We start from the raw sequence: 22,297 nt of genomic DNA, 5'->3' as shown, positions 1-22,297 counted from the left end.
ATATTTAATGCAGAAAGCACAAGGATTAAAGCCTCCATTACACTTTAGGGCATTCTCTGTGGATCTTCCAACCGGTGCCGAAATGTGGAAATTCGCAGGTTCGACTAAAGTATGGGTTTAAAAAAAGGATATATATAAAAAAATTAAAATAATTTAAACCATCGACGTCACGTAACATTTTTCTTCCAGCCCTCAAGACGTACTTCGGCTACAAAGAGGACAAGAGTGCAGAGCATTTTTTGGGGGAAACTAGACTGTATAAAAAACTAAATCTGAAAAAAAAAACTTTCTTAAAATATTGGAAATGGGGGTTGGTTGTTGCCGAGATGTTCATTACGGGGGGGGGGGGGGGCTTTAATGGATTGTCCTTTGCGTAATGCTCCATTCTGGACGCTTTGACCTCAGCGAGTCCAAACTCTTAACAATGTGATGTTTGTTATAATGCGAGGAATGCAGGGAATGGAGTCATGTGCGAGAATCTCAAAGGGTAAAAGGCTCTAAGAGCTGAATATTTATAGCTTTACAGAGAGGAAAGAATCGCTGCCGGTGAAATCATTTAGAAAGGTTTTCGGATCAGCGTAGACGCCCGTCACGGCCAAGGACAACGCGCCAGGTCACACCGCCACACCGCGGCTGTCCTCTCTGTAACCGAGTGGGGCATTTAGAAGGATAATTACCCCGTTTAATTTATAAATCCATTTGCTGTACCATTAAGGGGCCGGCCCTCGCCTGGCCACATGCCTAGCTCCCAAGTGTGCTACTTTCTGTGGAGCAGTCCCAATTTTCCAGCACCGTCCCATTGAGCAGCCTCATGGGCCAGGTGCTGAGGTCCTCTGAGCTGCGAAGTTGCGGCTCCCATGTGGATGATGCAATATGATGTCACACCCCGGTGTTCTGCATCACTACATCGCAAAAGGGAAGAAAGTAGGTGCCCCTCACAAATGCCCTGGCTTATCTCGTGATCTCCCCAACTGGCCCTCTGCTCGCAACTCAAAGTGCCCCAAAACTGGGACTGTCCTGTGCAAAATGGGATGGTTGGGAGGTATGCCGCAGGCCGTCAGCATCCCATACCCACCCGACCTGCTGCTCCATAGCCTTGGGCCGTATTGTGCGGCCGAGCCATAAACACTGCCATCCTATGTATTTATTGGAATGTATAGGGTGCGCGGCGTCTCCACACCGACAGCTAAGGGTTCATACTGACTGTTAATGTAAACTTAATTTATTATGAGGCCTAACTGCCCCTCCAATAGGCCCTGGTGGGGGGCTGTTGCCTCATATCCCCCTCTAAACCAAGCCTGTAAAACCAGCACTACACCCCAACACCCTCAGCCTGCGAGCAGTGGGAGTGGTGTAGGCCAACACAGCATCACTGACAGCCTGGTCAGCCGTGCGGCCATCGCCATGACGACAACAACGTGCTCTTGGCATCGAGCTCGTCTCGAGCCACCGGCGCCTGGCGGGAACTCCGGCCAACTCCTTTTGAGTGACAAATCAAATCACCGATTGGATGCCGAAGGCCGCTCATCGATAGGCCAATCAGAACTCAAACTGAAGACAGGACCCGCCTTTCGTTTAGCGGCGTCACATTCCTGGACATACAGAAGTCGCTGAGTGACGGAATCATGCTCGCGTTTTAGCCAATAAGCTTCCACGCCCAGGATTGAGTGACAAGCTTCAGAGTCCAATCAGAGGAAAGGAAACAGGAGGGCGTGGAGAAGGTGTGGCTTGGAGCAGCGGGGACACACAGGAAGTGAGGTTTGAAAGTGTATATATTGTTTGTGTAAACATAAATTACATGTACATATAGCGCGTTATAAGCGCATATAGGTGTATATCACGTGTCCTGCCGTTCATATTAGTCGGGCTATTTTCATATATTAATTATTAATAAGGCTTGTAAAATGGCAGCCTCCAGTTGTGTAGAAAGTACAGGAATCATATAGTGTGTTTGGGCTCATGTATGGCTCTGTGTATGATGTATGGGCTATCGGTAAACATGTCACATATGGAGCGTGCAGACTTTTCGGTGTGGCAGTTGGTAGCACGTTAATCTGGATTAAGATGTACCCACCAATCCGTTAATCCAGATTAATCCAGATATCATTGGCCAGGACACACTGCTGATATATTTATCTGTTGGGGTGACCCGGGGGGCTCCTATAGGAAATGTATATTGTGGGGCTGCATTTGTACCGGTGACTCCCTGTTTGATGCATTTTTATTAGTATCTGGTTACCTCAGACTGTAAGCTCCTCAGGCAAGGTGTATACAGCAATTGAGTTGCTAGCTGCTGCTGAATCCAACTCCCATGATCCTTGGCCAGCATGCGCACGTTTACAGAGAACATCCCCATGTTTTTTTTTTATTATAAAATAAATAAATCTTTTCTAAATCAGGGCTGGTGGCAACACCTTGAGCGCATCTTCTGGGACTTAATGGGTTAAGAGTCGGAGGATATTTAACCCCTTGGTCACCGCTGGGGCACAGATACGATACTGATATAGATTTACACCGCTGTGGTTTTAGTTGTAGATTGTGACGTGTATTGTTGTCGTTGTTATATACGCACCTATGTGTTACAGATCACCGTTTCACAGCATGGATCTGACTCAGCGGCTGCCATCAGATGACGATGAGGACGATTTATCCACGGATAGAAGCCGCCCTGCGGCCAGGCTGCATATGTTCAGCGGAACCTACGGACCGGCACAAGGTGAGTGCGATCGCTTCTATCTATAGGATCCATTCTATCTACACCCTGCCCTCCTCTATAGGATCCATTCTATCTACACCCTGCCCTCCTCTATCTATAGGATCCATTCTGTCTATACCCTGCCCTCCTCTATCTATAGGATGCATTCTATCTATACCCTGCCCTCCTCTATAGGATCCATTCTATCTACACCCTGCCTTCCTCTATCTATAGGATCCATTCTATCTACACCCTGCCCTCCTCTATCTATAGGATCCATTCTATCTACGCCCTGCCCTCCTCTATCTATAGGATCCATTCTATCTACACCCTGCCTTCCTCTATCTATAGGATCCATTCTATCTACACCCTGCCCTCCTCTATAGGATCCATTCTATCTACACCCTGCCTTCCTCTATCTATAGGATCCATTCTATCTACACCCTGCCCTCCTCTATCTATAGGATTCATTCTATCTACACCCTGCCTTCCTCTATCTATAGGATCCATTCTATCTACACCCTGCCTTCCTCTATCTATAGGATCCATTCTATCTACACCCTGCCCTCCTCTATCTATAGGATCCATTCTATCTACACCCTGCCCTCCTCTATCTATAGGATGCATTCTATCTGCACCCTGCCTTCCTCTATCTATAGGATCCATTCTATCTACACCCTGCCTTCCTCTATCTATAGGATCCATTCTATCTATACCAGGCACCCTGCCCTCTATCTATAGGATCCATTCTATCTACACCCTGCCCTCCTCTATCTATAGGATCCATTCTATCTACACCCTGCCCTCCTCTATCTATAGGATGCATTCTATCTACACCCTGCCCTCCTCTATCTATAGGATCCATTCTATCTACACCCTGTCCTCCCCTATCTATAGGATCCATTCTATCTATGCCCTGCCCTCCTCTATCTATTGGATATATGCTAGAGAGGCCATTATAGCCTCACCTTCTCCTTTTCCCGACTGTGTTTTTCTTGACTCCTGATGTCATTGTCTCTTTTTTTGTTGTCTATCTAGACTATGACATTTATCCTGGAAAGAATATTATTGGCCGTCATGCCAAATGTGACATCACCCTCCCGGCGCAGTCTGTGTCCAAGAAACATGCGATCCTAGAGGTCGAGGGAGATCTGCACACCATCAGCGACTGCGGCAGCCTGAACAAGACACGCCGGGGCAAGGTGGCCATCACGCCCCACGTGCGCTATTCCGTGGCCGACGGCGACTTTTTAATGTTTGCAGATGTGGCTTGTAGATACACCATCGTGAAAGAAGAGAAACGGAAAGAGGAAGAAGAGGATGATACAGCCGTGCAGACGGAAAGTGAAGATGACTCCTTCTTGGTGCCCGGCACCCAGGCCACGTTGGCAATTGAGAAAACCCCAGGAGCGGCTATCCGCAGAATAGGGCGAGGAGCGGTCCTGGCGAGGGATTCGGGGGAGGAAGATGAACACGAAGAGGAGGAGGAGGGTCAGAGCAGCTTGAGTGAAGGAAAAGGTAGGAGAAACTCACGTTTGAAGCCAGCATGAGTGTAAGCTTGGTGGATTTTTAAGTGTCTTGCTGACTGATACGTTAACCCCAGGGAATCAGAAGAAGAATTAGGACTTTTACTCGTGGGTTGGAACTGGAAGACGTGTAGCAAATTCTTTCATGTATCTCTTTACAAAGACTTTCTAACTGATAGAACAGGGGTGTCCAACCTGCGGCCCTCCAGCTGTTGCAGGACTACATCTCCCATACTCCTCAGCCAGCCCCTTAGCTGAAAGAGCATTATGGGAGATGTAGTCCTGCAGCAGCTGGAGGGCGGCAGGTTGGACACCCCTGTGATAGAATGTTGGGGAGCGGAAAGTCTTATGTTCTCCCCGAGCTGCCTTCCGTGGGCTCCTTTAGAATTAGTCTTCACAGAAAAATATATCCAGGTTCTGTCATCGTCACCCGACCTTCCGAAGCATAAAGTTAAATCCTCGCGTGGTGGTGAAATGAAACCGCCATGACTGGGTTTACACACAAAGCCTGACGTTAGAAGCATTGAGAGACGCTCCTTGGTATGGCCCACGATGGGATATACGCATGGAGACTTTTCTTCTATAATGGCGAGTGAGGTGAGGCTAGCCTGTCCTTCTATAGGCAAGCTGCCAAAATGTACCGGTTGTCAAAAAGTTAGGTCTGTCCATCGTGTCTTTTCTTCCGACACCAGATAATTATTGGATTCTTCTGATGTTCTCATGGTTCGTGTTTTAGGTGTTGGCTCATCACGGGATAATTACAAGGTATCGGCCGTTGGAACGTTCTCTTCTCCCTTCGCAGACACCTTTGTGCCAGAGAGGTAAGTCGGAAAGGATGACAGATACATGGAACAGCCTCCCGACAGAAGTGGTAGAGGCTAATACAGCGAGGGGACTAGAATGAGTCTTATTCGCTGTCTATGTCTCTGTGTTTTGCTGCGGCTCTCATGTCGTCCATTCTTTTTTTATCAGTGATGAGGAAGGGGACGCATCCGTCTCCCAGTCTCGATTGCCCTCTCTCAATCTCCGCTGTGACAGTGACATAGATACCCCTACAAAGAGAGAGTCTCTCGCGCTCTCCTCCCTGAGCTTCAGCACCTCCCCAACTACCATGGAGAAGAAGATACCGTCAACCAGTAAAGCAGGGACCTCGAATGGACCTGGAAGCGACGCGTCGATGTCCAGCGCTGTTAAAGACAAATCGCCCCTCGGCCAAAAAGAGCAAGCGCTGATCGAGGCCGGAGAAAAGGAAACATCTGACGTCAGGGACCCGGAGGGTAGAGGGCTTGGAACCGACTCCAGTTTGGATGCTGCTCCGGTGGAGGAAGCTGCAGCAACGTCGAGCGTGAACCCAGACAGCAGTAAGAGTATCAGAGACGACACGTCGGATACTTCACAGCCTCACAGAACCAAAGGGGAAGCAGCCGGAATGATTTTGAAAAACGCTAACGATGTTGAAGACGATGATATTATTTCGCCTTCGAATAAAGACATGGAAAAGGCTGAGTCCACAGGGGATGTTCCAGACAGCGACGCAGACATTGAGGACAGCGCACCAACGTCGACCACGGACGCCAAGAAGACAGGAGAAGCGTTTCACGTGGACAGCGATACGGATATCGAAGACGATGTTGCAACAACTTCCGCAGCAGGTTTGCAAGCAGGAGAATCGGTCAAACAAGCTGGTAACGTCAAAACCACAGCGAAAGAGGAGACGGAGTTTCATCTGAACAGCGATACGGATGTAGAGGAAGAAGAGGCCGTATCCGTAAGTACTGGAATCAAGAAGAGGAAGGCTAAAATCACAGACAGCGATACGGATGTTGATGAAGAAGAGGCTATTTCGGTAAATGCGGGTATAAAGAAGAGAGAGGCGATCATCTCAGACAGCGATACGGATGTGGAGGAAGAAGAGGTTATTTCGGTAAATGCGGGTATAAAGAAGAGAGAGGCCATCGTCTCAGACAGCGATACGGATGTAGAGGAAGAAGAGGTTATTTCGGTAAATGCGGGTATAAAGAAGAGAGAGGCCATCGTCTCAGACAGCGATACGGATGTGGAGGATGAAGAGGCCGTGTCTGTAAACGCCGGTATCAAGAAGAGGAAGGCTAGAATCTCAGACAGTGATACGGATGTTGATGAAGAAGAGGCTATTTCGGTAAATGCGGGTGTTAAGAAGAGAGAGGCAATCATCTCAGACAGCGATACAGACGTGGAAAGCGACCCCAATGCCGGGGGTGAAGCAAAGAGCAAAAAAATAAAGGCTAAACCAGACAGCAAGACAGACGCCAAAGGAAACAACGATCGGCCTTTAAAGACTGATGCAAAGAAAGGTTCTGTCCCATTTAACCTGGACAGCGACCCTGACGTGGAGGACGAGGCCGGCGTCTCCCCTGCGGTGAAGAAGTCGGCTGAAAATCTTGGAACCCACTTGGTTCAAACGAGAACAGCCAAGCCGTCTCTGGATATCCAAGCAGGCGGAATGGAAGACATCCGGACGGCGAGAGGGAACGCGGAGCAAAACGCGCTTCCCGGCTTCCACGTGGACAGTGATACAGATGTGGATGAGGCTGACGATGAGCCGGCAGAATCCTCAACTACTGGTGAGAAAACGGGTGAAGGAGGCGGATGTGATACGGAGAAGATAGAGATTGGTGAAGTTATTCAAACCGGCGGGACTGCTCTACAACGGGAGGACTTGCCTGCGAAAGCTGACGGGACTCGCAGCGCGGCCGCCGGCTTCCATATGGATAGTGACACAGATGTGGACGAGGACGACTCTTTGACCCCTGAGAAATCGCATGGAACCGAGGATGACCAAAGCAGGGTTAATAACGGCGACGCGGTGGGTGCTGCCGGAAGGTCTTCCGACCCCGAGGTAAAAGCGGTCCAAAGAAATGAGGCTGACCCGACGCCGGTGAGTGCCGAGAAGATAGCGGAGGGAACCCCAAAGACAGACTCCGAAGGTGAGCTGCCTATGCGTGTCTGGGATGCCTTTTCTTTAAGGAATAAGTGTTTCTGTGGCTCCTGATTTAATGGACTTTACACGCTTGTTACAGGTGGGGAATACGACGCATGCGCCACTCAATGTTACCTGGAGGCCGAGGACACAGCTTCAGACCAGCCAGGTAGCAGTGGATACGTGTTTGCCGTTATCCCTACTGTTTGGAGGTATTGGTGTCCTCATCATCCCCTTCTCTGTTACAGATGAAGATAACTGTGCAGAGGAGGCAACGCAAGCTTTTATTTTCAGCTCCACCTGGGCTGAGGCAGACCTGTTTAAACGTAAGCGTCCTTTGCTATTATTTAACCGTACGTACATTTAATTCCTCTCGTATCGCTCTGTCTCTGTGAAGTCTTCTTCTCTAAGCCTCCTGATCTCAAGTAGTGACGCTTTAGGCTCGCATCATGTTGCCATATTTTACGTTGTCCCTGGCATTTAAATGACCGTCGCCCTCCCAGCCGTCACCTCTATCCAGGGTTCTTGTGGTCTTCGCTCCCTGTATAATGTATAATGTATGTGCTCTACACGCAGGTCCTGCAGATCCTATCGGAGTCCTTCAGATTTCACCGGTGCGCAGTGAGTATTGCTGTCCGTTATGTCTGGGTGCATCCGATAAATGGAGTCCTTAGCAAAGTATTATAGCCTTTGGGACCTCAGACAAAGGAGACGTGATCCCCGAGGTCCTGTGTAACGCCACGTGTTATTCTGCACTGCGATAAAAAGTATCCACTTCAATGAAAGACTCCATCTCGTCTTTAATCATTTCCCCTGATTGCTGTAGGTGGCGACTGACCTTCTCTGTTCTTCCATCAGTTAGTACTTCCGAAGAAGAGACGGACGAGAATGTCATGGCAGAGACGCAGCCCTACTTGTGTGAAAATGCCCCGTCTGTTGTAGACTGCGTCCAAGAAACCGTCCAAACGGACAGCGAGTGTGCCGAGACCTCGAGGGAGACGCAACCTCTGTCTCACGGAGATGTCTCGCAGGATGACACTCAACCCGTCTCTCAGTATTTGGCTGCACGACCGACTCATGAAACGGGTACGTGGCTCCACCTGAAACGCGAGGCTCCTGCCTGTGGCGACAGCGAAGGGAGAGGAGAGGGGACGGCTCCAGAAGGTGTCACGCGGTCAGCGGCTCCAGAAGATGTCACACGGTCAGCGGCTCCAGAAGATGTCACACGGTCAGCGGCTCCAGAAGGTGTCACGCGGTCAGCGGCTCCAGAAGATGTCACGCGGTCAGCGGCTCCAGAAGGTGTCACGCGGTCAGCGGCTCCAGAAGATGTCACGCGGTCAGCGGCTCCAGAAGGTGTCACGCGGTCAGCGGCTCCAGAAGGTGTCACGCGGTCAGCGGCTCCAGAAGGTGTCACGCGGTCAGCGGCTCCAGAAGGTGTCACGCGGTCGGCGGCTCCAGAAGATGTCACGCGGTCGGCGGCACCAGAAGATGTCACTCAGCCTTATACCTTGAACATGCTGCACACAGATGGAGAGACTACTCAGTCTTATGCCGAGGACACGTCGGCCCTGGAAGAAGATGTTGCTGCACCTTTTACCTTACAAGTGTCCTGCACAGAGGATAGTGTGAATGTGCCGGCCAGCAGCCCGGACGATTCCAGCCGTGTAGCTGCGGCTGTCATGGAGGGCAATAACCTTCAACCGGATAGATTACAGGAGCCCACCGCTGAAGACAGCAGTCTGGGTGTGATATCTGAGGAGGCCTCCACTGCTTCGAATGTAGAGAGCAAGCAGACGGTTTCAAGTGAAGGTAAATGGCTCGGGGTCTAACGGGAAGGATGTTTAAGGCTATAGAACAGGGGTGTCCAACCTGCGGCCCTCCAGCTGCTGCAGGACTACATCTCCCATAATGCTCTTTCAGCTAAGGGGCTGGCTGAGGAGTATGGGAGATGTAGTCCTGCCGCAGGTTGGACACCTCTGCTATAGAACAAACTGGTTCAGCCATTGGATAACGCGGGGAAACATCAAAGACACGTTGTTCGCGCCATCAAGTTCTCAACCCATTTCCTGTGGCGTATATACATGTCATTCACACGCATTAATGGCTTCACTGGTTAAGTAATGTATGTTCTCGTGTAATGTTTATATTACAGGCCAGACAGGTGTCCTTGAAGTTGAAGAGAAGGAAGGGATTGCTAGCAGTGCAGAGGTAAGTCAAGTCTCTCGATTTCGGCCCCATTAATTACCCTGTTTTGTAAACAATATGAAGATTCTGCTTCCTTGTCTTCAGCTTCCATTTGCTTTGTCTTAACAGATGGGAAAGACGAGAGAGACTCTGGAAGAGCCACCAGCGTCCCCGCTATCTGGGTTAATTGTTCAGGAACGAGGAACATTAGAAAAAGAACGTTGTGATTCAGTTACTCGAAGGGAATCGGTGACGGTAGAGAAAAGGAGAACGAGGAGAATTGTGAACGAGGAAAGCAAGATCCAGGAAACAGTAAAGGAGGCAGACCGTGGAGTTTCATCAAGGAGTAAGAGACGGAACAGGACGGATATCGATGCCGAGCTCTTCACATCAGGGGTCAGAGAGAATGTCAAGAAAAAAAGAGCAACAAGGAAAAGTAAAGTGGAAAAAACTGAAGCCGAAACAACCGAAGAGGAACGTAAAGACGGGGTTAGCCCCGAACATGAGGAACTTAGGACAGACATATTAAAAGATGAGAGATTAACTTCTGTTACTGAGAAGGAACGTTGCCTGGCTGCAGGTGAACAAAACGAGAAGAGTATGGAGCAGCCGAGAGAGAAACATATTAAATATGACAAACATATTACCGCCCAGAGTCTACATACTAACTCAGAGACGCAGAACCATGGTGCGGAAGGGTCTGCAGGAATCAGTTCCGTATCCGAGGAGGCAGGAACCAGCTTTGCTTCTGAAACAGCGACCATAGATGAAGAAACCAGTCAACTCAGAGGTCAAAACGTAGAATTGATGGCGGGCGGCGTGGAGGGAAATACGGAGGCTGAAACTGACACCAGTGATTTGAGAAAGAAGGAAGAAGAAGAAGCGGTCTCCGGGAGGACCTCGGGAAACCGGTCTTATGTAAAGAAGACATTGACCAGAAGGTCCCAGGTAAAGGTCCCTGAGTCTGGAGAACAGGAGAAGGAAGAGATGATGCCCCCGGCTGTCCCTGTTGAAGAAGAGGTTTCTGTTAACAGACGGTCTGGAAGAGGTAAGGGAAGAGCTGCACGGAGAAATGTGGGAGACCAGGAGCAAGTTTTAGAGACCGTGGTGCCACCCGGAAAACTGACCTCTAAAAGAAAGGCTAAGAAGACAGAGGAAGAATTAAATGAACAAGAGGAGACCATACGAAAAACAGAAGAACTTCCACCCCCCAGGAGGACAAGAAGGAACTCAAAGGAGGAGGGATCGAGGGAACGAAAGGAAGAGAAAGGGAAATCCGAAGAACCACCACCTGTCTCTAGGAGGACAAGAAAGAATTCAATGGGCGAAGGAACAAGTGAACAAAAGGAAGGTAAAACAGAAGAAGATCCAGCCAATAAAGTCATCTCCCGCAGGACGAGAAAGAATTCAAGAGAAGAGGAAGACAAATTAAAAGCAGAGCAAGAAACAACGGACCCAACAAGAAGATCCAGGAGTGCAAAACGGGACGCAAAGGACGAGGAAGCGGGAATAGAAGGAGAGACCTCGAGGAGGAATAGACGGGAATGCAAAGAAGTGGAGAATGTCGTTCCTTCTCGGCAAAAAGCCTCCAGGAGAACGAGGAGGAATTCAAAAGAGGAAGAAGGAAAAATCGAGGAGAAAAAAACTGAACCAGCGATTGTGCAAACTGCAGAAGAGCCGGAGAAAGAAGCCGCAAAACAGACCTCCCGGAGAGGAAAGACAAACTCAAGAGAAATGAAGAGTCAGTCCAGCGAAGCAGAACAAACCCCCTCAAAGGTTACCAGCAAAGTTAGAAACCCAACATCGAGGACGAGGCGAAAGAAGCAGGCTGAGGATGACGAGGACCTTCAAGAAGACGAGGCGACAGAAGTAGAAAACCAACCGGCCGTCCACGAGGCAGAAACATCAAGCGTAGCCATTGGGAGAAGCCGACGGACCAAAGACGTTTTGCCGCCGCCGCCGAGCACGCCTGTCCCATCGAGAAAAAGAGGACAGGGACCTAAAGATGGCGGGGCGGAGGTGAAGAGGAAAAAATCAGAAGAAACCGAGCAGGGCAATGGTGGTCAGGAGCAGCCGTCACCACTTTCAAGGGGGACAAGAGGACGGCGCGTGGTGGCCGCCGTAGCTGAAGTAGACGCTGAATACGGAAATGACCATGGAAAGGTGAGAGGGAATCTGGGGGGGTGGCCACTTTGCCTAATAACCAACAAATTAACAGCACTATTCTCATATATATTTATATATATATAGCATATATTAAAATGCAGTTTTGGGGCATACATCTTCTGTAACTTTTAAAAATAATCCCAATAAAGTGACGTAGCTCATACTCGAGGCTTAAAGAAATAAAAAGCCCTGAAAACCTTACAGATTGTGTAAATTGTTTAAATCCTTCCAGGGCCCGTCGGTTCCTCCTCCCTCCCCTGCTGGCAGCGGCCGTCAAAAGCCGAGAGCAGCGGTGCCCGCGGAGGTCCAGACCCCGAGACGCACCAACAGATCCTCGGCCGCGGCGGGGTCTTCCAGTCCCTGCGTCCCTCACCAGGGGGCCGTCCCCAAGGTCAGACTTTTACCCATTGCCATGTTTTATTAATTTCTGCTATTTTACCCTCCTTGTAAACCATACTCACACCCCCCCGCTTGCCACCTGGGGTACTGGAGGATACTATACCCGTGCAGGAATACCCCTACCCTCACGGCTGTGCTCCCTCTCCCTGTATCTCAGGTTCTTTTCACCGGCGTTGTGGACTCTGCGGGAGAGGAGACCATTCTCGCTCTGGGAGGCGGCATCGCGGAGTCTGTGTTTGACTGCACTCACTTGGTAACCGACCGCGTCAGACGAACTGTCAAGTTTCTCTGCGCTCTCGCGAGGGGAGTCCCTATCGTGACGCTGGACTGGTTAGAGAAGGTGCGTTTCTGTGCTAAGCGGCTGCGGCCCTTTCTCGCGTCGTCGCCCCGCGCCTCCTCGATGCTCTCTGCTTGAGTGGATCTTCTGGTGAACCTTCACTCGATAACTCCGGTATCGTGAGACCGCTCTCCTGCTTCGTTCCTTTTTACACACCGCTTTCTTTCTTCTAGCCTCGTTTCGGTTCACTTTCTTCTGTATATGTGACGTTTTCCTCCCCTCGCAGTGTAAGAAGAGCGGCTGCTTTCTGTCCCCGGCTGGGTTTTTGGTGAACGACAAGGAACAGGAGAAGAATTTTGGATTTGTGTTGTCGGAGTCGCTGCAAAAAGCAAAGCGGAGAGCTCTGTTCGAGGTGAGTTTACGTGGGGCATTCTCACAGCTCCTCCCCTCTGTCTCGCCCTGCGGGGGTCAGGGCATTCTCACAGCTCCTCCCCTCTGTCTCGCCCTGCCGGGGTCTGGGCCGGGGCATTCTCACAGCACCTCCCCTCTGTCTCGCCCTGCCGGGGTCTGGGCATTCTCACGGTGCCTCCCGTCTGTCTCCCCCCGCCGGGGTCCGGGTCGATTCAGACCTCAGTAATAAGCGTATCGTTAATCTGAGTGCCGCGGTCGCTGATTTATTTTACCTCTCAGGGTTACGAGATCCACGTCACTGAGAACGTGAAGCCGGAGCCCGAAAACATGAAGGACATCATCCGCTGCGCTGGGGCAACCTTCCTACCGAAAATGCCCCGGACCTGCAAGGTAACGGAATAAACCCAGAGCCCATTTCACACCCCGTGCACCTGCTCTCAAAACACAAGTGTGACTTTTATTCTTCCTCCCCTGTCCTCCCAGGAGAAATGTGTCATCGTGTCGTGTCAAGAAGACGCCTCCCGCTGGAAAGCGGCTCCGTCTGCTGCCCCCGTCACCTCGGCGGAGTTTATTCTCAGCGGGATCCTGCGGCAGGAGGCAAACCCCACCGCGTATCTGCTGAACCCCGGCACGAAGACCCCCGCGCCGACCCCCGCAAAGCGGAGACGCTGACCATTCACACCCGGGGCTGTCTGCCTCGCCGGCTGCGGAATTTGGCCTTAAAGACAGATAACGGAGGAATTGAATACGTTCGGCTCGGAGCACGTTTTCCGTATTTTAGTTATAATAAGTAAATAAGTAAAATGAGAATCTCCGTGCTGGACGCTCGTCATAAATTCGGTAATAACGATTCCAGTGGAATTCCACGCGAGGCAAACAACGGCTCGTTTAACACCTTCTAATATCCATTTTATTTTGGTGATTGCTTTTTTCCCCATTTAATTACAAATTTCACACCGGTGTTTTCCTTATTTTATTTCCTAAGTTTTTTCATTTATTGATTTTTTTCTTCCAATGCCAAGATATATATGTGCCCTTGCGAGTCTGCCTACACGTACAGAAAAAAACCTACGGCGATACGATAACGACCGATCGCCGCTGCGCCCGCGGAAATAATCAAGCAGCGTGAATCCAAATGTATTTTAAACGTTTCTATTTGGGGGAATATACGTTCCTTTTTAATACGCAGCTTAGTGTGATTTGCTTTGTAGATACTCGGCACCATCCTGCCATTCAGCAGATACCGCTGTGCATCTTGACAGACGGGGTTAACGGACACGCGTGTAAATAAACCGGACCCTTCTGTGTATATAATAAACATGCAATAATTTGGTTTCTGATTTATTTTGTTTTTGAGAGTAACAGAAAAAAGAGCTGAATACTAAACACGTGATTATTATTTACGCGCACATGCAGTCCGTGTTGGATCATTTAAAGGGACTGTCTGGTAGATGCGTGTGGTCTGTTTGGAAGAAGGCTGGCGGTGAAGGTGTTAAAACAGTATTTTACCTGCTAACCTATCCGCTGGTGCTACTCGCCGAGACAACGTGAGAATGCGATGGTACGGAGACACCCGGGTGGCTTTTTATATATATCTATATATTAAAAAAGTAAAGGGGTGGGGGGACAGAACAATGTGATTGGTCTGTGACAGATGATTGTTGGGCTTGCTCCGCCCCTGTACATGATTGGCGTTGCGTATAACAGTTATTTGGTATTGGTAGGGTTAACTCAGGCAGAGTATAGGCTGCACATTGTCCGGTGTCATTGGGTTGGCGGGAGAATCTAGGGGAAAGTGCAAGCTAAGTGACCCCAAACTTTTGAATGGCCGCGCATACAGATCATCAGCCCGGTATATAAATCATAAAACATTTCCAGGATTTGTGAATAATTTATTACGCGATGACCTGGAGCGACGTTAATCGGTTATTAGACGGGATGAGAATTAGGAGTTAGTACTGTCCAGAATCTGCTGTAACCGGTGGCAGTTGGGTTTTGGGCTCCCCCTTGTGGCAGGAAGAGGAATGGCGAGCAGAACCAGCTCGGTTCTCCCCGTCTTCGTCCGCGCGTTGCCTCCACCAGACTGTCTCAGGAGGTCGTGATGTCTCCTCGTATCGTCTGACGTTATAAACCAAGTCTTGGTCTCATCTATGGATTAAGCTTTATTTCCTCCTCTTCATCATCATCATCATCATCATCATCATCATCTTCCTCTGTTAAGAGGGTGTTTCCTAGGCTCTGAAGATTGGCCAGCATCGTTGAAATGGATTCTGGGGGAAAAAAAATAATGAAAATAAGTCACACGTTCCTTGTTCTCGGTATTTTGGGTGCAATATTTGCCCCTCTCTGACCTTTGCAGACAGGTGCGGAGCTTCGCCCTGACGCCCCGGCCGCTCTCCTTCCCTCCTCCTGGCTCGCCGGGGGCTGAACGGCGGCCGTCCGGTTCCTCTGGAACGCGGTGAGGAGCCCCTCCTGTCTCAGCGTGGCCTGCGAGGAAGAAGAAGATTTTTAACGCATTCATAAAAAATATACGAATTCCGAAAACAGAATCTAAAATTTGATGTGAAAAGCGGGATTTTAAAGCGATTTGCTGTGAATGTTATTTATTTATAAGCAAATAACCAGAAAATCCATCGAACGCATCGCAGAACCTTCAAAATACAGCAAATTCTTAAAATTGTTAGTTTTGGGGACGTTTTAACACAATCCAGGTATAATCAGTTATTTGCACTGAGAAATAAGACATACGATCATCAGGTTTTTGTCCCGTTCCGCTTCCCGTAGCTGCTGGCTGAGCTGCTCCTCGCGTAAGCGGCCTGCGTCCTCCAACGTGCGCAACGTTTCCTGACTCCGCGTTTTATCCCTCTGCATCTGGCGCTCGGCCTGACGGAGGGCGACCACTACGAGGAGGCAGGGCAGTGAGAGGACGGTGCAACAGAATTATGGTAGAAAAGTGAAAAGAAAAGAAAATAGTCCAGTGGAAGTCGGGGTAAACATAAGACTAGGAAGAAACTCGTTAGAATAAGAGGCAATAATCTAATAAGGAAGTTTTACTTTACTGAGTAGGTGATAGATAAGTGGATCCACCTCCCAGCAGAAGTGGTAGAGGGTAATACAGTGAGGGATTAAACATGCATGGGATAGACATACGGCTCCTGAACCTGAGACGAGACCAACGACTGATTAAGGTTGCCGTCCGTTCACCTGCTTTCGTGTGCTCTCTTCTTGCTTCCTGAAGGTGTTTCTCCATCTGAGACAGTCGCTGCGTCATCTTCTCCTCCACGTCGCTCACTTTGCGTTGCAGCTCTGGAAGCGGGAAACCTTCACAGCTATCACTGAGCTAACGCAGCATGGCTACCAGCCTCACCCAAACGCAGAACCGCGCTGCGTGTCCCAGAGTATCCGTACCCGTCTCGTACTCTCCCTGCTGCCTCTGCAGCTGCTCCCGGAGTCGGGCCGCATCCTCGCCGGCTTCCTGGCGTCTCCGCTCCGTCTCCAGCAGTTGGCATCTCAGCTCCTGCTCTTTCCCTTCCGTCTCGCAGAGAGACTGGCGGAGAAGAGAAGCCGCGTGCCGGGATTCCGCCAACTCCGCTTCCACTACAAAGAGACACAAACCCAGCATGTGACACCAGGAGAGAGACGGCTCCGCTCGGCTGGGTCGCCTTTGGTGGGTTTTCTGCCCCAGGGGCTCTGAATTGAACAGGCGGACCCGCAGACTGCGCCACCCAGAAGAGGAAGGGCAGAAGGCTTTGCTGCATCCCCACGAACCTCTCTCTCTCGCCTCTCTCACTCTCCCTTCTATCAGCAGAGCGCTGCGTTTCAGTTCCGTACTCAGCCGGTCTCTTTCTTCGTGTAAGAATTTCACCTCTACCTCCAGATCCTCGTAGGAAGGTCGGCGTCTAAGAGAGAATCACGTAGTGAGATCCGTGCCCGGGGAGATCCGTGCCCGGGGAGATCCGTGCCCTCTCCATACAGCCCCGAGTTATCACCCAGAAACTCCCTGCGTCTCCCTATAAAGGTTTTACCATTTGTGATTCTCGTGTCCGGATCCCGCAGACAATCAGCCCCCCGAGACAAGCTCTGCACACTACATAATCACCCCGTCCCTGCCCGCCATGGCAATCGCCAGCTTTCCCCCTACAAGTAAGGCTTTGGCAGCACCCTTGGGTGTCACCCCTGCTGATGGGGGTCCGCACCCGCAGCGTGAGCCCCTCTCTTTGTGACGTATCAGGGTTTTTGGACTCACATGTCAGGTTCTGCCGCCGCGTCCTTGGCTTTCTCCACCTGGGACAGTTTCTCCAGAGCGAGTCTCTGCGCAACCAAACCTAAAGCAGGGGCATTACAAGTTCAGACTCCAAATAGCGGCACGGGGCGTAGGGAACGCGATGGGATTCGCCCAGCCCTGGATTATACATTCATTAACTCGCCCTCTTACCCTGCATGGCGTCCACCCTCTTGGCTGCAAACGAGACCCTCTGACTTAGCGTCGCCAGGCGAGACAGGGCAGCCTTCAGGGTCTCCTCCTGCGCGGACATCGCCTGCACAAACCTAACAGGGAGGAGAGAGAGATTGGATGATTTAAATACCGAAACGTGAAGCGCAAATAATCCCAACAACAGATCGTAACGCGGGTTCCAAGCGGAACGTTGGATCTCACGCCACGCGGATAAACCGCTCTGTCGTGGTCTTTAGTATAGGATGCGGCCCTTTACTGCTTCGCCCGGTCGGGTTTCACTGCAGTGGGGAGAGACGGAGCGGCAGATCAGTCCGCGCCGGGAGGGTAAAGGTTTGGAGGTTTGTAACTCACAGGTCAACCGTTTCCTTCAGCCGGAGCGAAGTCTTCTCTGCCTTTTCCGCTCTGCGGCCCACGAGATCACACGCGGTGCGCGCCGCACGCAGCTCGTCCTGTAGAGACTGGAAGAGAGGTGCGAGATGTCACCGGCGGGGTCCGTACCGCACAGGCACAGCTGGAACCGGCAGCCGGTGGAGGCTTTCCCACGTGTGCAGAGAATCCACGGTATACAGAATGCTGGGTAATGAGGTCATACCCCGCCACTCAGCAGTGATAGAGGTTACTACAGTGAGGGTATTAAACATGTGCGGGATAGACATACGGCTCCTGAATCTAAGACGAGACCAACGACTGATTAAGGCTTGATTCTTTACAGATGCAAAAAAAAAACAGGCAACTAGACGGGGGCCGAATGGGCCGTTAAATCTTATGTTTCTAAGGACGTTGGCTGCGGAGGTGAGCCCCACAGACGGCGTCTGAGTGTCTTGGGCAAGGCCTAGGGCAGCTTCCAAGTTGGGTATCCAGCCGGCAGCATATACAGGGCCAGCTCGGCCCTCCCCGGCCCAGTCACCTCGTTCCGGACTTTCTCCATCTCCAGCTCCGCTGTCCGGTCCTGCAGCGAGTGAGAGAGCAGCGTTTGCTTCTGATCGCTCTCCTCCAGGGATCGCTCCAGACTCAGGATCTGATGTGAAAAGGTAAGGAAGATGAATCCGTTTGTCGGGGAAAATCCCGGGGTCTCCAGGACCGTTTAAGGATTAAGTTACAGGATGAAGACAAAAAGCGCAGAGGAAACACGAGACCCCCACCCCCCCCCCCATCACTTTACTCGCCTTCTCTCGGATTTTCCGGCTGTCGTTCTCCTTGTTGATTTCCTCCGACTTCATCTGGACCATCAGCGAGAAAACCTTCTCCCTCCAACGCGATAACAGCAGCCGGGTCTTCTCAGCATCTCCGTGGACTCCCTGCAAGAGAGGTCGTGTCTCTCCCCACAGGCCTGATCTCCTCCTATCCCTTCCCGGCCACGCCCCCCCCCCCCCCATCTCCGTGCTGCCCCCCCCGGCGGTCCGTGAGCCCCCCGCATGTATCAGAGAGACCGCCACACGCACCTTCTTGCACAGCTCGGATTCCTGAAGGGAGAGGATGGTGGTGAGGGAGGAGAGGCGCGTGTGCACAAGAGATACGGACGTCTGCAGAGCGTCTCGCTCCTTCTCCAAAGCCTAAAAAACACATATTGACGGCAATAGCAGACAGATCTATATATATGTAACATGTATTTATGAAACATACGTGCATATTATTCTGTAAGCGTGTATATATAGCTGTACATCGCCACGGCATAGGGATCCCCATATATTCACCTGTATGGTATTCTGAAGCTCCGCTCGCTCTCTCTTCTGTTCCTCGAGCTTCCCGTTGTCGGGGACCAGCTCCCCGATGTACGTCCTCAGCTGCTGAACCAGGGAATTCTGGGAAGCCAGCTCCAGCTGTGATTGACTGCAGGTGAGGGAGGACCGGTTAGTCCACCACGTGTCAAGCATTAGCCGTTCTTCATTAAAACGCACATCCGGGTATCATGATAGATGCAGTCGGTACCTTAGCTGTTCAGCCAGTCTTTCTCTCGCCTGATTGGCTGCTTGCAGGTCGCCTCTGAGACGTGTCACTTCCTGCTGCTGATCCTCTCTCCCCTCCTTCAGTTCCGCTTCGAGCGCCAGCAGCCGGCTTCTTAGGGTCTCTGCCTCCGCCGTGTGACGCTCTGACATCATCAGCAACTGGAACGGGGCAAATCAGACCACGCCGGCAATAGCGCTGACCCCACTACTACACATAGAATACATACAGCTTCCCCTATATAAAGCGCCATATGTACCGTGATACCGAGCGCCATGTGACCAGAACCAGCCACTGATCTGAAATACGTCACGCCGCGGGCACCTGGCGCCCTCTCCTTCCCACCGCTACCCTCTATTCACTGATACACTACATGATTTGCATTATTCCACCCCATCACGACAACAAAAGACCCCCATGGCACAGGACACACAAGTCACTCGTTCTACATACAATCTGTGCAGATAGATGCGTCAGCCCCCCCGGGACCCTCAGTAACATGACATCTCCGCACGCCGACGCTCAGCGAGTATCGGGGACCCCCGCTCTCACGTACCTCCTCCCGGTGCTGCCGAGCGGCGACTTCTCCAGCCAGTCTCTGCCGGTCCTCGGCTTGCTTGCTGTCTCTCAGCGCCCGTCTCAGCTCCTGCATCTCCTGGGCCAGCCTCGCCAGCTTCTCCTCCGTCTCGTGGGCGTCAGCCACGGCCAGCTCCAGCCGGCGGATCTCCTGCATCTGCTGAGAGATGATCCCCAGGGCCTGCGACTCTGCGGCCGGCGCGCTCGGCTGGTGACGATCCAGGGACCTGCGACCAAGAAACCACAAAGGCAGCCGTTACGCTCTGAATCTTGCACTATGACATCAGAGCGTGCGCCGCCCCTACACTGCATCCACCGGTACCTGGCTCTGGCGCCGTCTCCTCGCGCCCATCTCTTCTTCAGCTCCTCGTTCTCTTTCCGCAGCTCCGCCAGCTCCCCAGCCACATCGGCCCACGGCTCATAAACCAGAGGGGGTGGTTGAGGCGGCGGAACGACCACCGGAGGGGGTGGAACGGACAGCCGCCTACGCGTCTCAAAATGGGATGGGGGTATTAACCCGCTGGGACCTGGAAAGGGTTAAACATCAGAGATTCATGTATTTTCCCTCTTCCTCCTATGACTTCATTACACGTGTCACCATTTATCAGTAACTTATATTCCGCTCTCAACGTATCACCCCAGCGATCCGTCAGCGGGGCGCCACTCAGCACCAACGTAAATGTTATAATAAAGTTGTGTTAAAAAAAAAAACTCTTATACCTGGATCTACAGGTGAGGAGAGGCAGGACGGTCAAGGTCGTCACCTTTAATTGGGCCAACATATAAAAGGAGATACGGTTGCATGTGCTTTTGGAAACCTCAGAGGTCTCTCCTTCACATGGATCCTAACGCCCAATCAGCGAGACAGAGGCACTTGGTAGACCGTTTGTTAATGAGACATGGCGCTCTAACCCTGTAGATGATCCTAGTGGGGAGAGGGGCCAGGAACGGACGGCATGCGGTTTGGCCAGGAGGGGCCATAATGCCCCACGGAGCGCAGATATTCCACCGGGTGTAACGGATCCCGCAATTTCCTTTAATTAATCTATCTACTAAAAGGTCGAGCCGGGGCTCCGCCGCCTAAATCCCCACGCGTGGCAGCCGCAGCCCTGGCAAACTCACCCATTCCGGCAGGAGCAGAGAACACCGGCGGCAGATCCGGGCTTTTCTTCTCCATCGCCGCTCAATAAACTGCAATAAAGAAGATGATATGTAAGTAAGAAGAAGATAAGCGGACGTTATGACGCGGTACGAGGGGCGACGCGGTACGAGGGGCGACGCGGTACGAGGGGCGACGCGGTACGAGGGGCGACGCGGGACGAGGGGCGACGCGGTACGAGGGGCGACGCGGGACGAGGGGCGACGCGGGGCGACGCGGGACGAGGGGCGTACGAGGGGCGTACGCGGGACGAGGGGCGTACGCGGGATTCCTGGGCTGGATTCCGTGATCCATGATACCCGTTTAATAGAGCGGGGGAGGGGGTAGCATGTTAATAAAATACATCTTTTAAAAATATAGAAGAAAACAAAATACTCAAAGGGCCTTTAACGACACGAAATGCCACAAAAGGTGCAGAAGTTGGATTATCTGACCGACTTCCTCTCCTCACACAGGCTGCTTTAACCAATCAGCTGCAGCCAGCAACTTTATAACATGGCAGAGATAATACACGGGGAGGAATAATTATGCAGATCCGGGTAACACGGCCGGTCCCATGGTATATGTATAAAGCACCCCTTTTATATTATGAATTCGAAGCTTTACATTACTGGTTTAATTTGTGTATAAATCTGTAAAATGCAGGATCTGGGAGAACTGACAGATCCAACTTAAAACTGTCTCAGCCAATAAAACGAGGAACCCCTGTGCTTCTAAGCACTCATTGGCTGCTGGGCATTCACGTATAGACTGCCTCAGTACATTCTCTTACCTCTCAGGACACCTCCGGTTACCGGTTCCTGCGCTCCTCTACCGCTCAGAATATCACTTATTTACAAAAGCCCCGCGCTTCCCACCTGAGATCCCGGACACTCCATGTCCCGCCCATAGCAACCGAAGCGTCACCACGTAGAAACCACGGTTGTTCATTGTCGTCAACCCAATAAAGCTTGTTGATATCGAGAAGTTAGGAAGAGGCGTGGTCGGTAGTGTGCCAATCAGAATGCACACGAAGTAGATAGTCGCAGCTTAGTGAGCCGAGTGTCACTAGATATGGGCGGGACCGCAAGCGCCCAATGACAATTTAGGGGCGGAATTAGACTGCTAGCATGCCCTCCTTTCTGCATGGTAGAAGAAGCTGTGGGCGCGGTCATGTTGCCGTGGGCGGTGCTTGGATTGGTAAACGCGCCAAATTTCAAAGGCGCGCTTCCTTTCCATAGGTTTCCCGCCGGCATCCGGGCGCGAGAAGGTGAAGGTGTCAGCGACGGCTCCGTGAGCACCGTGACGTCATCCACGGCGCTTTCCCCCCACCTCTGTCAAACCTCCGCGCAGGGCCCACCTTGGCAGCTGAGACTGGTGGGGGGGGAATAAAAGAGTCCGCACGGGGATACCGGTCAGGACGGAATGGAGGGGTCGGAAAGAAGGCACTGACGTCAGTAAACCCAGGCCCCGCACCCTGTTCATACCGGAGGTGCAAGGCTTAATCTTAAAGAATCACAAAATAATCTAGAACCTTCTCGGCTCAGAGGTCGCAGTGATGCTGCA

The 22,297-nt window shown here is 51.4% G+C and overlaps 2 protein-coding genes across 2 annotated transcripts; one reads left to right on the top strand and one right to left on the bottom strand.

The window, feature by feature from the left end:
- The first annotated feature begins 1,707 nt into the window (after positions 1-1,707).
- On the top strand, positions 1,708-13,397 carry MDC1 (mediator of DNA damage checkpoint 1). The gene is made up of 16 exons (XM_053474102.1): positions 1,708-1,753; positions 2,586-2,716; positions 3,734-4,213; positions 4,958-5,042; positions 5,194-7,187; positions 7,281-7,349; positions 7,429-7,506; positions 7,757-7,801; positions 8,039-8,989; positions 9,333-9,388; positions 9,494-11,527; positions 11,763-11,921; positions 12,087-12,269; positions 12,493-12,618; positions 12,897-13,007; positions 13,101-13,397. The coding sequence occupies exons 2-16, from the start codon at positions 2,602-2,604 to the stop codon at positions 13,287-13,289; spliced, it is 6,675 nt and encodes a 2,224-aa protein (XP_053330077.1). The 5' UTR covers positions 1,708-1,753; positions 2,586-2,601; the 3' UTR covers positions 13,290-13,397.
- Positions 13,398-14,488: 1,091 nt separating this feature from the next.
- Positions 14,489-21,651, bottom strand: CCHCR1 (coiled-coil alpha-helical rod protein 1). The gene is made up of 18 exons (XM_053473455.1): positions 21,525-21,651; positions 20,716-20,784; positions 19,916-20,120; positions 19,574-19,820; positions 19,003-19,178; positions 18,768-18,903; positions 18,516-18,626; positions 18,240-18,371; positions 17,981-18,091; positions 17,425-17,531; positions 17,053-17,165; positions 16,864-16,942; positions 16,386-16,516; positions 16,026-16,214; positions 15,822-15,923; positions 15,366-15,517; positions 14,969-15,104; positions 14,489-14,887 (listed from the first exon to the last, which is right to left on the bottom strand). The coding sequence occupies exons 2-18, from the start codon at positions 20,768-20,770 to the stop codon at positions 14,766-14,768; spliced, it is 2,304 nt and encodes a 767-aa protein (XP_053329430.1). The 5' UTR covers positions 20,771-20,784; positions 21,525-21,651; the 3' UTR covers positions 14,489-14,765.
- Positions 21,652-22,297: the final 646 nt, after the last annotated feature.

Source organism: Spea bombifrons, chromosome 8 (genome assembly GCF_027358695.1).
Source record: "Spea bombifrons isolate aSpeBom1 chromosome 8, aSpeBom1.2.pri, whole genome shotgun sequence".
NCBI lineage: Eukaryota > Metazoa > Chordata > Amphibia > Anura > Pelobatidae > Spea > Spea bombifrons.
Note: the sequence above shows the minus strand (reverse complement) of the source record. Positions and strands in the feature narration are given on the sequence as shown.

What these genes read in the sequence shown, in the direction of transcription:
- MDC1 (XM_053474102.1), top strand. Translation starts at nt 2,602, where the DNA reads ATGGATCTGACTCAGCGGCTGCCATCAGATGACGATGAGGACGATTTA. An exon ending in CGCTGGACTGGTTAGAGAAG is followed by an intron (nt 12,270 to 12,492) that starts GTGCGTTTCTGT and finishes CTCCCCTCGCAG; the next exon opens with TGTAAGAAGAGCGGCTGCTT. An exon ending in AAATGCCCCGGACCTGCAAG is followed by an intron (nt 13,008 to 13,100) that starts GTAACGGAATAA and finishes CTGTCCTCCCAG; the next exon opens with GAGAAATGTGTCATCGTGTC.
- CCHCR1 (XM_053473455.1), bottom strand. Translation starts at nt 20,770, where the DNA reads ATGGAGAAGAAAAGCCCGGATCTGCCGCCGGTGTTCTCTGCTCCTGCC. An exon ending in AATCCGAGCTGTGCAAGAAG is followed by an intron (nt 18,372 to 18,515) that starts GTGCGTGTGGCG and finishes CCTCTCTTGCAG; the next exon opens with GGAGTCCACGGAGATGCTGA. An exon ending in GCCGGAAAATCCGAGAGAAG is followed by an intron (nt 18,092 to 18,239) that starts GCGAGTAAAGTG and finishes TTTTCACATCAG; the next exon opens with ATCCTGAGTCTGGAGCGATC.